The 13,704-nt window shown below is 55.9% G+C and overlaps 1 protein-coding gene across 3 annotated transcripts in view; it reads right to left on the bottom strand.

Moving 5' to 3' along the window:
- SMOC2 (SPARC related modular calcium binding 2) overlaps positions 1–10,518 on the bottom strand; it is a 156,715-nt gene extending 146,197 nt beyond the window's left edge. For all 3 annotated transcript variants that reach the window (XM_055433167.2, XM_055433169.2, XM_088840911.1), the window contains exon 1: positions 10,293–10,518. In XM_055433167.2, the coding sequence (XP_055289142.1) occupies positions 10,293–10,376 (84 nt within the window). In that variant the 5' untranslated portion in view covers positions 10,377–10,518. The remainder of the gene's footprint in view (positions 1–10,292) is intronic.
- Between the last annotated feature and the right edge of the window lie 3,186 nt (positions 10,519–13,704).

Genomic DNA, 13,704 nt, shown 5'->3' with positions numbered 1-13,704 from the left:
ACCCGGGGCCGGGGGAGTGACCACAGGCCAGGGGACAAGGCTGCAGGAAGTCTAAGGGGGTCAGACAGAGACGACAGGAGAGAGACACTCAGAGAAGGAGGGACAGAGAGACAGAGATCAGCCTCTAACTCTGCCATTATCCTTTCTTGTGTTAAGTTTGGGGGAAGAACACAAAGCGCAAGGAAGCACCCTGGAGCTCCGGGCTGAAGCGCCAGCGCCCCAGGAAGGGAGGCTGGCCGCAGCCCACCAGGCTTCAGTCCACACCTTCAGGAGCCCCCCAGGTCCTGACCTCTGCACACGTGGGGGCCACAGAAGTGAGCCCAGGGACAGGACCGAGCATCGGGTGTGTCCACGCTGCACTGCCGTCTGGGGGCTGAGGGGTGATGCCGGCCCAGAGCCCCAGGAAGCCCCCGGGGCCCAGGGCTGTCCACTAGGGGCCACGCTGGAGCCAGGCTGGGCCTGGGAATGAGCGCCAGGTTCTGAGGGGGTCACGGCAGCCAAGGGGCCTGAGACCACAGGCGGGACCCCATCTCCCAACCTCGAAGGTCGGTAGAGGGCTCCGGCCACAGAGACTGCCCTTCCTTGGTCACATAAGAAAGAACAAGGGAACGAAGCCTCGGAGAAAGGCGCAGGTGGAGGGGAAGGGCAAAGGGAAGGGGGCCAGTTAGGACTTTCTACAGCCCCTCAGATCCTTGGATGCAAAGATATGTCAACGGTTTCTGGCCAGAGGTCAGCGGTGGGTAAGAGCTAAGCTGGGGGGGGGGGGCCTCACCTCCCAGGACCCTCCCCCCCAACAAAGCCGGGCTGCAGAACCTGCGGGGAAAGGCTTGGTTGGAAGAGAGGCCTCCAAAGCCTGAGGACCAAGAGTCGATTTTCTGCAGTTGATGTTCTTCCGGGTTAAGATCCGTCATAAATGGACATGTGTAAGCACTTCCATTCCCAGAGAACACTGAAATGCGGTATCCGCTTAGCCAGCAAGTAGGTGAAGCCACTGCTTTAAATGCAACCGGTTTACTGAGTGAGCAGACTTTGCAGCAGAAAGGAAGTCGCATCTGGCGGGCGGCTCCCGAGCGGGGCTCCGTCCCGGCGCCGCCGCGAGGGGCGCGCTGCTCTCGGGCGCCGCCGCGTGGCCGCCGCGGGCACCGCCGCGTCCCGGAGCCGCACCTGCGTCTCCCGCGGGGGGAAACGGGCGTCAACAGCCCGCGGTGCCAGGTGAGCGGAGGAAAGGACCCGGCCCTCCACCTGGCTTTATCTCGGGGTGAAAGGAAAGATCTCGTTTGGGCAACTCCCTGCAAAAGACACACCTTTGAAGAAGGAAGTCCTGAGCCCATCTCCGGAGGATCCTGCAAAGCCAGGACTGCGCCGACGTGTCCGTTCAGGTCAGAGCCGTCTCCCGCTTTCCTCGCCCTCGGGCGCCGGCAGACACTTAAATGCATCACCCACGAAAGGAACAGGCCGGCTCGGCGGGGCTGGTGCCAGCCCAGGAAACGGCTCTTGCTTTACGAGGGAAGCGGGCGCAGGGTCGAGTCTGAACTCACAGCCTGGGTGCTGCGTGCGCTCAGGCCGAGCCAGGATCGCATGTGCGTGGGGGGAGACAGCAGGTCTGGGGGCGGGCAGCACGCTGCCCGGGGCTCACAGCTGGCCCAGCACCCTCCGCAGGGTGGATTACTCTGTCAGAGGAAGTCACAGGTAGGTGGCCTGGGGAATCGTAGTCTGGGTTGGAGGCTTCCCAAGTCACTGATTCTCGGGAGGGGAGGGGACTCTTTCGGGGCTCTTTCCTGGTGCAGGGCATGGGTGCAGCAGGTCTCACCTCCTGGAGCCCACCCCTGCGGGTCCCCCCACAGCTCCACTTACAGGATGGTGAGGAGCGCTTAGCAGACTTCCATGAGCCAGAGGGGAGAGTTCCAACCTGCCAGTGGGGTCAGGATGCAAGCCTAGTTTTAACACCAATAGCATATAAAACACCACTTCCAGGTTCTAGAAATTCCAAAAAAAAAAAACTGAGGGAGAGAAATTGGCTCAATGGAATCTCAGATTCACAAAGTGACTTGGGCAAGTGGGCCAACCACATGCCAGACAAAGGTGTGCTCCTCGTCTGAGATCCTGCATCCGGTCCTGAGGGTGTGGACCAACCGGAGCTCAGAAGGGAGCTTGGTTCCGAAAGTGGAGGGAACACATGGGGCCTTAGATGACAGGGTGGGAAGGCAGGAGCAAGCGGACTCGGCAATGACGTCCAAACGTCCCTCATCCTCAGACTCCTCCCAACACAGCAAGACAGAATCGCTTCCTGGGAGGAAGGGCCAGGTCAGAAAGATATGGAAGAGGTGGGGAGGGCGTCTGGCCTTCCCAGACCTAGTGACCTCCTTTAAATACCTACATTAATGGCCCAAGGAAAGCAGGTGCCGTGAACTGTAGATTCATCAGTAGATGAGTTTTAAAGATGATTCCCAGCCTGCATCAAACCAAGCCTGCCATCCCGTGCACCCAGGTTCAAGGAGAACCACCCCCCCACGACAGATCCTACTCCATTCTCAGTGGCATTAATGCAGGCAGCAGAATCTCACACCATCTCTCTTTTTAATATTTAAAACTTTCCGTGTACCTGTTTATCTAACACAAAGGTCTCCCTGGCCGAGACATTCCCTGGCGAGGCCCCTTACGTCCCGGTCAGTGTGGCCCCACGGAAGAAAGGGCCCCCCCTTCCCCTCTGCCGCCGACAGGAGCACGTCTAAGGAAGGAGCGGGCGGCCCGGCCTCGCAAGCAGAGTCCTGACCGTGGTCCTGACCTGGCTCTGTCCGTCTGCCCCTGGCTCAGCCGCTTCACCGTAAAGAAGCTAACAGTCCCCTGAAACAGGTGCGGGAAACATTTAATGTGGCTGATCTCTGGGAATAAGGCGTGAGGGGGGCCTTCACGTGTGTCTCTGCTGTATAGAGCTGAGAGCACGTCCCAGAAAGGATGCTGGGGAAACACACCTGGAGCCCTCACCCCAAAACCAGCCACAGAACCCCCAGACGCCACTCGCTTGGCCATCTTAACCCTGGAGTCATCTCGAAACTGAAGGACAGTCCCTTCTGTCTTTCAAAGGCCAATTTTTTAAATTAATTTTAAGTGTACTATTGTGTTTTTTTTAATTCTTGATGACACAAACCCAAGTCCTCTGTGAAATCAATTAATAGACAACTGAACACAAACGATGCATTGTAACCTTCATGTGGACCTCCTGAACTGTTTTTAAAATGGTAAGCATAAACGGAGTTTATCGCTGTTTTTGTAATTTCTGCTCCACGCTGAACAGTGATTCTCATCACTGGGGTGAGTGTGTCTTGCACTGTGTGACTTACAACAAGTCCGTGTGCGACTCTGACATGCAATGTGAGGGGGACACCACAGTGATGCCCACACACGGAGGCGGCCCAGCGGGGCTCTGGGGTCTTTCTTTGGATTTGTACATTTTTCTCAACATTATAAGAAAAATTGTGGTAGAGCAAGCAAAGTACAGCCCTGTGGATGGAGTTCCCGTGAGGAGAGCTTGACCGGGGCCTGAGCTAGTCTGTTAGTAACCCGGACAGGTTGCCCAGATTCACGGAGGAGAAGGCAAGTCTGTGCCACGTCCTTGTGGTGATGAAGACGGGCCCCAAAAAGGCCTGATGGGAAAGGGGCAATGACGTGCAAAAGCCTCAGCGCCAGGGCTCGGCGGTGAACACGCGTCAGAGTGGCGTTGTAGAGGCATCACGAGGCTGCTCGGCCAGGCCCGAGGGAGCCAGGTACCCACGACCTCACCGTCCTCAGCTGGGCCAAAAGTGGCCCCCCAAAATTATCACTCGGCCATGCACGTCCCCTCATTCCTCAGGGTAATGAAAAAAAGAACCTTTCCTACCCACTTTCACTGAAACGGAGAGGGAGCTCCCAGGCAGGAGTGACAGGCCCACCGCCCAGCACTCGGCACTCACATCTGGATCAGACAAAGGCCAGTGAGACCTTCTTCCAAGGGCCCCAGGTCCACCTCACGAGCACCCAGCTGTTCCCAGCTCCAGGGAGTCGTGGGCTGGCCAGTCCACTGGGGGCTGGGATGGTACAGAGCTGAGCCTGCCTGGTACAGGCAGGCAGAGGCGCGGGAAGTCAGACAGACTTTCTCAGTCCCAGGAAGGGAACCACGTGTCTGCCACATGCTCATCTCACAGGGAGGATGGACCCATTTGTTCCTGGAGCCTTGATGACACCGAACAGAGTCCAGGACAAATAAAGCAACCCACCTCGGACCAGGTCAACTGACAGACGAGAGCACTTGGGGCCAACCCACTGATGAGCTTGTTCTTTCAGCAGTGACGAACCCAACAAACCTGAGAACATCCCAAATGCAAGGGGCCGGACAGATTCTGTTGCACAACCTCGAGTGTTCTGAGCCAGGGATCAAGCACACCACAGATGCTGTGCTCATCTGAGGCCTCCGCGCTTTCTGAAACTGCACTATTATTGGAAAACTCTTTGCCAGCAACCTCAAATGTTAACAGCTGGCTTACCCCCCACAGAAATAAACATAAACAGATCTGCCATGGGCGTGTGCTTACTGATGGGACGGGGCTGGTCACACGACGCAGGGGGTGAGGTGCCTACCGGCCACCGTGAGCCAGCCACCAGGGCAGAGCGCAGCAGGGTGGCCCTGCGGATGCTCTTAGGGGAAAGAGTGTGAGGGGAAGGAACCAGAGACATCCACACTCAGCTCAAACGGGAGCAGAGACATTAAAGCTACAGGAGAAGCAAAGGAATCAACTGTAATTAGAGCAGAGGCGTGAGAGAGAGGACAGGTGATGGGGAGAGGAAAGCAAGGGGAATGCAGGGACAGGTGATGGGGAGAGGAGAGCAAGGGGAATGCAGGGACAGGTGATGGGGAGAGGAGAGCAAGGGGAATGCAGGGACAGGTGATGGGGAGAGGAGAGCAAGGGGAATGCAGGGACAGGTGATGGGGGAGAGGAGAGCAAGAGGAATGCAGGGACAGGTGATGGGGGAGAGGAGAGCAAGGGGGTTGCAGGGACAGGTGATGGGGAGAGGAGAGCAAGGGGAATGCAGGGACAGGTGATGGGGGAGAGGAGAGCAAGGGGGTTGCAGGGACAGGTGATGGGGAGAGGAGAGCAAGGGGAATGCAGGGACAGGTGATGGGGGAGAGGAGAGCAAGGGTGTTGCAGGGACAGGTGATGGGGAGAGGAGAGCAAGGGGAATGCAGGGACAGGTGATGGGGGAGAGGAGAGCAAGGGGAATGCAGGGACAGGTGATGGGGGAGAGGAGAGCAAGGGGAATGCAGGGACAGGTGATGGGGGAGAGGAGAGCAAGGGTGTTGCAGGGACAGGTGATGGGGAGAGGAGAGCAAGGGGAATGCAGGGACAGGTGATGGGGAGAAGAGAGCAAGGGGAATGCAGGCGCTCGCGCTGAAGCAGGAGCACGTTCCCAACTGGATGGACATTTCGCCTCCCCTTAAACGCCAGCTTCATTGCTTAATATCCCGTTTTATGTCGGACATAATAACAATCTGAATATGATTATAGTGTTACAAGTCATTCTGAAAGGGCCTCCTATTCTAATGAAAATTTTAATTAAATCTGGCCAGGTAGTACAAGTTTCCGTTTATAATGTCTTGTTTCTCAATGCTGACAATATAAATTAGAGTCACCATTTTACTGGGTTCTATTTATTTCTGTTTTATTACAAATCTTTGGTTTTCAGCCTGGGACTACAAAACCGCATAAAATGCCTATTATTATCACTTCTAGAATAGCCTCTTCTTAGCCCACATAGATTTAGGATTTCACTTTCTAAACCCTTTCCTTCCTTAGGCTTCAGTCATTAATAAATATTCAATGTATTAAGTGTTATTCAAACCCTCACGATGTACAGAAATTAAGAGTGGGGTCTTGTCCCTTTGGCTTCCCTGGTGGCTCAGATGGTAAAGAATCCGCCTGCAATGCAAGAGGCATGAGTTCCATCCCTGGGTCGGGAAGATCCCCTGGAGAAGGAAATGGCAGCCCACTCCAGTATTCTTGCCTGGAAAAATCCCATGGACAGAGGAGCCTGGTGGACTACAGTCCATGGGGTCGCAAAGAGTCAGACACGGCTTAGCAGCATAACAACAACGTGTACCATTACCAACGCCATCGATTAGGGAAACATAAATGAACTCACAAAAATATGACTGAATTTTTCTTCTCTAATGCCAGAATCCACCGGAAACCCATCACTCTACGTCTATGGCTTATAAATGTGTAGACAGTTTATCTTTTAATTAAAAATATATAAAATGTTACCCTTGCCCTCTATTCCAATGTTACATTGCCAATCTTAATAACAGCCTCATTCCAAAATCTTAGACTCTCATGAAGGCTTATTTTGAAATAGAATTACTTAGAAATCTGTTCTGCTCTGAATCATTGCAACCTATGTTGGTTACATCAATGCCCATTTACTCCACAATCTTGTTATAGCCTGAAGTTGCTTATAGTTTTATTCATGGTCTTGATTTCAAATCAGAATTAAAGCGACTCCTCCAGATGTTTGGGTTTTCAGTCGCCATGTAAATGGGCTTCTAGGTTGGAAAATTTTGATGATGTTTAGTTTCCTTTTCCTTAACCACCTCCGTGGTCCCTCTTCTGCTGATGAACGAAACGCAGCTTTCCCAGAGCAGCAGATGTGCTCAGAGCATTTGCAAAGGGAGAAGAAACAAACCACGGTCGCTCCCTGAGAGCAGAGCAGACAGTGAGACAGTGAAGCGGGGCCATCCCCGCTCGCCCTGGGGCTGGGGCTGCAGGCACATGTCTCCGCACCGACAGCGGTGGGCCTGTTTGTGCCAACAGCCGCCAATTCTCACGCGGTGGTCGTGGTTCAGTCCCCCAGTGGTATTCAACTCTCAGCGACCCCACGGACTGTAGCACGCCAGGCTCCTCTGTCCTTAGAAGCCCCCACCCCGACAGACAGCTCCTCACCGCGTGCTGGAGGCCCGCCAGGGGAGGGGGGAGGTAGGGCCGACCTTGAAGGTGACCCAGCAAACACCCCCGACCCCACCCAGGGAAGCCTCCGGAACAGAGCAGTGTCAAGGGCCCCAACAGGGCCTCTTGAATAAGGATAAAGCAGAGCGTTGCTGGTTAGGCTGCTGCGAAATCAAGGAGAAAATACACACTGAGTGCCCCCAGAGCAAAGAAAGCTCAGCTCGTGGGCAGGACCCGGGGCGCATCCTCACAGGTGGCCAGAGGCCACTGGCCTCTGCCTTCTCAGTGGGAGGCAGAACTCCCCGCAGGCAGCTCTAAAGTCAGGCAGCCCGTGGGCTCCTCCCAGACACTCGAGCAAGGGGTCACTGGGAGTACAGTGCCCCCTGCCCCTGGAGCAAACACCCAGGTCCGGGTTTGCGGACTTCTGTCAAAGTCAGTACCACTGCGCCCGTGACGGAGCAGAACTGCGGTCATCTGGACCACGTGTGAGCAGGCAGCCGACACTGGAAGGTACTCCCTAGGCTCAGCCATGAGCAGGATGGAAACCGGACCTGATCCAGCCCTCGAAGAAGGAAGGGGCAGGTGAGGATCCCAGCAGGGGTCAGACACGCCCCCGCCTGTCCACGGGAAAAGCATGAAGTTTGTGGAGGACCAGGCAGTTATGCAAATCCCCAGAGTCACAGGAATACACATAAAGGTGCCATTTCTAAAGAATGACTTTAACGGGAAAAAAAGGTAATTATTGAGCAAAGCAGATTCTCTTTGTCTCGAACACTGATTAGCAGAGGTGGTCAAACCCACCGACACATGGTGGAGACACGTCCCCCAACCAAGATCGACCAGTGCAGGGAGCATGGGGACAAAGGCATCACCAGGGACGCCGGTGACAAGCTCTAACCCCCAAGAGGCGGGCACACCGTCTGTTTCCACCTGAGGAGACAGGGTGGCACAGAGCGGGCAGCCAGGCCAGTTTTCTCACTTGCTGGTCCAGGCTGGCACTCCCACCTCAACAAAGCTCATGCTCCCCCAGAGTGGAGCGCTGTGCTCCACCCAACACGGACTGAACCGCCGTGAGGCCAGCATCCCCACTCCTGAGGGGCACAGCCACCTGGGAAAACCACGGCGTCAGGACCAGTGGCATGGCTGCCATCAGGAACAGGGTGAGCTACAGAACAGGCGTGTTCTGCGTGCGGACAGTGAAAGCCCCACGTTTAATCCTGGCAATGAGCCAAACAGAAGGCAGTGCTTGATCGCACTTTGCAGCAAGAACACTGGTGATTAAGACAGCTCAGTAATGTGCCTAGGACCACACATCCAGAAGACGCCCAGTGATCACTCCCTGTCTCCCAGGGACTGGCGCTGTCTCTCTGGTTTATTAAAGACCAGATGTAAATCCTGCAGAGAGAAAGCCATCCCGCTGGAAACAAGCGATCACCCCCCCCCAAACTGGAAATCAGTCTGAAAAGAGGTGAGCACCCCAGAAAAATCTAGCACCTCCAATGTGCCCTCACGGCCCATCAGCCAGCTTCTTGATGTTCTTGATGAGGGGTGGGGCGGGGAGGGGAGCTTGCCAAGATATGTCAGGGCTTTAAGCTTTTCTCCTGGAGGCTGAAGCCACAAAGTATTTTATTTGCAAAAATAGTTTTAAGGCAAAACGTTTCCCCGGGAAGTGCAGCCAAAGGGGGCTGGTACCTGCACTGTATGTATCATGAGCTTCCACACAGGATCCTCTGCAGCTGGTGTCAGCAACACCCAGGAAATCCTGAGAGCAGCCCGAGGAGGGCCAACGACAAGGGCCACCCTAACGCGAGTGCTTAGCTTGTAAGAGTGGGGACGGAAAAGCAGGAAAACCCACAGAGTCCAGCAGTTCCAATAACGAACACCCTATCCTGCCCTTCCATCCAGGAGGCCCCCTGAGGTGCCATCTGCTTTGGGCACTTTCAGAACAGCTGTGGCCATGGAGACAACCTGCTGAAGAAGCACCAGGTCTCAACCTGAGGCTTGGGCTGCATTTCTCTGGGGCCACGGATGCCCTGCAGTGGGCGGCTGTTTACAGGAGCGGGGGTCTAAGTCCATCATGTGTGCACAGATGGGCAGAGACACGGACACACACAGCAAGTCCTGCTCCGCCGCCCCTCTGCGGAGATGAAAACCCCACACGGGCCGCTGAGCGTGTGGGAACCTCTTCAGGATCGGGTAGGCAGTTTCTAATCTACACGTCATTTGTAAGATACAAGGCAGGGACCAGGGCCGCCCCAGAAGAATTTTAGGTATGAACCGTGGACTCACTAACTCCTTCCCCCTGGTACTGCTCGAATAGGAACAAAAAAAAAAAAAAAAGGCTCCCGGCCGGCTTGAGCTTTGCTGAAAAGCAGACCCGACCACAGCCCAGCTCACCCGTTGGTATTTTCGATACAATAAACGCCTTCAGGACTGTCCCGGGCACTTAGAAGCATCTCTCCACCAGAGGTGTTCTCTCTCCCTGCGTGTTTTCTCAAGCACTTGTTCAAAAACACATTTAAGTGGAATGTTTTCGTTTCTGCAGATTGCATTAATTATGGGTTTGCAAATACTGCAAGCCCACGAGGTCTGCCCGAGCCGGGGGCTGGGACACGCAGGCCGGGCCGGCGGCCGGCGGCTTGGCTCGGTCCCTGCGCGGCGCTTGGAGCTTGGCACCGAGCAACGGTGGCCGGGCGAAGTCGCCGCTGAGAAAGCAAACCCGGCGGCGGTCAGCGCGGTGACCCTGGCGCTCGGCGCACCCTGCCCCGGGGGCCCAGGGCCGGGGCGCGCAGCACGCAGAGTCCCCGGGGCCCTCCAATGTCTGCCCGCTTGGACGAGGGGAAGCAATCTTCATGTGTCACGGCATCTGCTGCTTCTAAGCTCACGTCCCCCGGGAGGGTCGGGCCCAACCCGCGGGGGCCCAGGAGCCGGGTCCCTTCGCCCGCCCGGCAAGAGCCGCGGGGTCCGCACCGCGTGCCCAGGGCCGAGCCCGGGACGCACCGAGGCAGATGGGCGCCGAGGTCCCCGGCAGAGCCGCCTCGGACAGCCCACCGGGCGGCGCCCTGGCTCCCGGACCCGGTCTTCCGCGCGCGCCCCTGCCCCTCGCGAGGGGGCGGCGAGGGGCCCGCGGAGCGCCCCTTGCCGGTCCACCCGCGTCGGGGCACCCCAGGAGCCGCGCGCGCCCCGCGGGCCGCCCGGGCCCCACCTGCTCGGGCCGCGCGGGCGGGAGGGTCACCTGCTCGCGGCGCCGGGGCGCGGCGGCCGGAGGGGCCCGCGGGGACGCGGCCGGCCCGGGCAGGAGGCGGCGGGCCCACTCACCGTGAGCGCCGAGAACTTCTGCGCGGGCGCCGGCGGGAGCAGCGCCGCGAGCAGCGGCAGCCAGCAGAGCCGCGGCAGCAGCATGGTGATCGGGGCGCGCGGCGGCCGCGGAGCCGGCGGAGGGGCTGCTCGGGTCCTCGTCCCCAGCGCTCCGGGCGGCCCGGACTCGACCAGCTGGCCCCGGCGGTCCTCCGCGTCCTGCGGCGGCCCCGGCTTCTGTCAAATAAGCCCGGAGCTTCCCGGATCCTCCTCCGCCCGCCCCGCCCGCCCCGCCGTCCCCTCCCCCTGCCCCACCTCCAGCGCGGCCGCTGCGCCCCGCTCGCTGGGCTCCTTCGCCGGCTGCGAGCGGCCGCCGTGGGCGCGGGTCTGGGGGAGCCGGGGGGAGGGGGCCCCAGGGCTCTGCTGCCGCCTGTGTGGGCGCTGCGTGTGCGCGCTCCTTCCCTGCACACGCGCACCCGTGTGCACACACGCACTCAGATGCACACAGGCGTACACGCTCTCTCTCGCGCGCGCGCCCGGGGACAGCAAGATACACCTCGCCCTCCCATCCCAGGGCGCCGATTCGGTCCTCGCAAGACCGGTCCTGCTGGCCGATTCACCCCGCCAGAGCTCACTCGAAGCCTAGGTCAGTCCCCAGCCACCCTTGGGTCCCCTGGACCTCTGGGCTCTAACGACTCCTCGTCCAGCCCGGAATTCGCCTCAACTTTGCGGGTGGATTAGCTGACTCTCTAGTGAGGGCAGCTGTGAGCAGGGCACCCAGCAGCGTCCAGAAGGTTCAAGGGGGGCGGCATCTTTGCACTCCTTTACGCAGGTGCATGCACTCCGGGACCTTGGGGGACCTAGAGATCTGGAGCCTGACTTGCAGGTAACCGGGACCGGGGCAAGTGTGGCTGGCGGGAATGTGGCTGCTTTTAAACCCTTTCAGGCGTTGATGAAGCCAGCATAGGGAGTGTAGAGGGTGCAGACTCCTTGGTGGAGACTGATGGGAAACCAAGAGAATTTTGCACGCCCAGACTCTGGACAGTATCCATCGCAGACAACATTGCTGAAATAGTTTCTCCTTGGCTTACAACTTTACAGGAGAAAACCCTGATTCTAGCTCACACAGAAAACCAAGGGAGGGAAGATTCTGGAGAGCAATGCTTCGACTGACTTGTCGGAGCACCGAGAATAAGAAGAAAACAGAAAATCCAAATCTGACTTTTAACCCCACGTTTAATCGGAAGCTTTGGCAGTGCGTCGGGGGCTGTATCAGCAGGCTCCGGGCCTGACCGTTGAGTCAAAGCCTGTGCTGTTCCACCCAGGGGTCCCACGCTGAGCTGTTTTCCAGGTGAAAGGGACAGACACAGGGCCATGGAAAGATGGGGAGGAATCGTGTGTCTTCTCGAAAGAGGGCTGCTCTGTGAATTCTCATTCAAATTCCAGAGCCCAGAAAATCTATTAAGTATTATACTTAAACACATTCCTTCTGGCTTGCGGGCTCAGAAAGAAACTATAATAAAACCGGGACGGCTCTTGGGTCCGAGAAACAGGTGAGCAGAGCAGCTGCACATGGTTAAGTAACTAAGGAATGCTATTAGGAAACGTTCATAAAAGTCGAGGGAAAATACAAAGTAAATACTGTATACTGCTGATTCTAAGATCACCCAGAGAGGAAAATTTGCATCCAAAACTGACGTGAATCCTTCACCATTCGCTGCCAAAAGTATTGCTTTTACTTCCTGCTTTACTGAGAGGACTGCAAGCTGATAGCTTAAATATCTATTTGATGTTGTGCACTTTTCTGTAGAAGTCAGAAGATGGAAAACACTTTCATTCAATCACCCTGACAACGTCAAGAGGAAGAACGAAAGCAGAAGGCAAATGGCTTAGCCGGATAGCGCAAGAAGCAGAAGCAGGACCAGACCCCCGATGCCCAGACCTGCCCTTCTGCCATTTCTCCTGCACCCGCTTTGGTGCACAGAGAAGCAGGGCGGGGGTCGGGGAGCAAGGAGCCCCCTGGATTGCAAGCCTTGAGCTCAAGAATCACGGTGTTTCTCTCATGTATCAACCACAGACTCCTCATGGGGTCCACACAGAGAAATGAACCATGTTGTCCAGGGCTGTCCAATGACACACAGCCTTTGACAACTGGAGGGGCTCACAGTGCCCTGAATGCCAACTTCTAGCTCCTAAGAGAAGCTGGCAGTAGAGTTGGGAGACAATCAGTTTCCATTTTTGCGGAGAAAAACAATACATTTATTAAAAACTACTGGGAAATCGTTATGTCTGTCTGTCATTTTTCCGTCTCTAAGAAAGTTATTCCTGGCATGGAGGCCAGATGGGTGCCGCATTAGAAAGAATACAGTCACTCAGTCGAGAATTAAGACAGGAAACAACCAGCTCAGTGCTTTCCAGACAGTTCCTACAGGACAGACAAGCCCGTTGAGGAAGTTCCCTTCTCTTGGAAATGCGGGGCTTTTTAAATTAGTAAGTGGATAAGGGCCCATTCTAAATTGTGGATTATGTACCTGGAATTTAACTTTTTTTGTCACTGAAGAATATGAAAGAGAAACTAATGACCCACTATTCTAGCCATCCTAACGTTTCCAAATCTACTTTCCCCCTTAGGCCACTAGCAAAATGCTCAGTAAGGCATCCTGGCTTACTTTTTAATTTATCTCACTAAGCTAAAACCGCCAAAGGACATTTTTCTTGTTGTAGGCATGATATAATTTGTTGTTGCTCAGTCGCTAGACCACGTCCGACTCTGCGACCCCATGAACTGCAGCACACCAGGCTTCCCTGTCCTTGCCTGTCTCCCTGATTTTGTTCAAACTCACGTCCATTGAGTCAGTGATGCCATCCAACCATCTCATCCTCTGTCATCCCCTCCTTTTCTTGCCCTCAATCTTTCCCAGTAGTAGGCATGATATAATTTAATTATTACTTCTGACTAATTTGTATTTGGCCAGAAACTTCTTGTCAGCTCATTTTCCCACCTCAATAGGCAAAGCATAAGCTCTTTAACCAAGTGTCCCTGTGAATTCTGTCTCTCCCAAATCTTACCTGGGGTTTGTCATCCCGAGGGTCGCCCACGGGTGTGAGTGAGCCCTGGCCAGCGTGGGTACCCTGGACATCGTGCTCACTTCACCAGTCACCATCAATCACTTAGTATTTTCTCCCAGTTCCTACTTGACTCTGGCAGGAAGAGTCTCTGAAGATCGCTCACTCTGCCCAGGTGAATTCTGCATAATAACCCCTCTTGTGTCTCTGTTTCCTGTCAACCCTCAGACTTACTCCAGAGTTTGCCCCCAGCCCAGACAATTGGCGTTTCTGGGAGTTTCTGACTCTCTGGTCTCTTCTTGGTCTCTTAGTCTGAAGGACCTGTGTCTTCCCTTAACTTTGTTTGCTTCGGCCCAGGAATGACCCT

Source organism: Moschus berezovskii, chromosome 10 (assembly GCF_049115385.1).
Source record: "Moschus berezovskii isolate FMDL1 chromosome 10, NW_MosBer_1.0, whole genome shotgun sequence".
Classification (NCBI taxonomy): domain Eukaryota; kingdom Metazoa; phylum Chordata; class Mammalia; order Artiodactyla; family Moschidae; genus Moschus; species Moschus berezovskii.
Note: the sequence above shows the minus strand (reverse complement) of the source record. Positions and strands in the feature narration are given on the sequence as shown.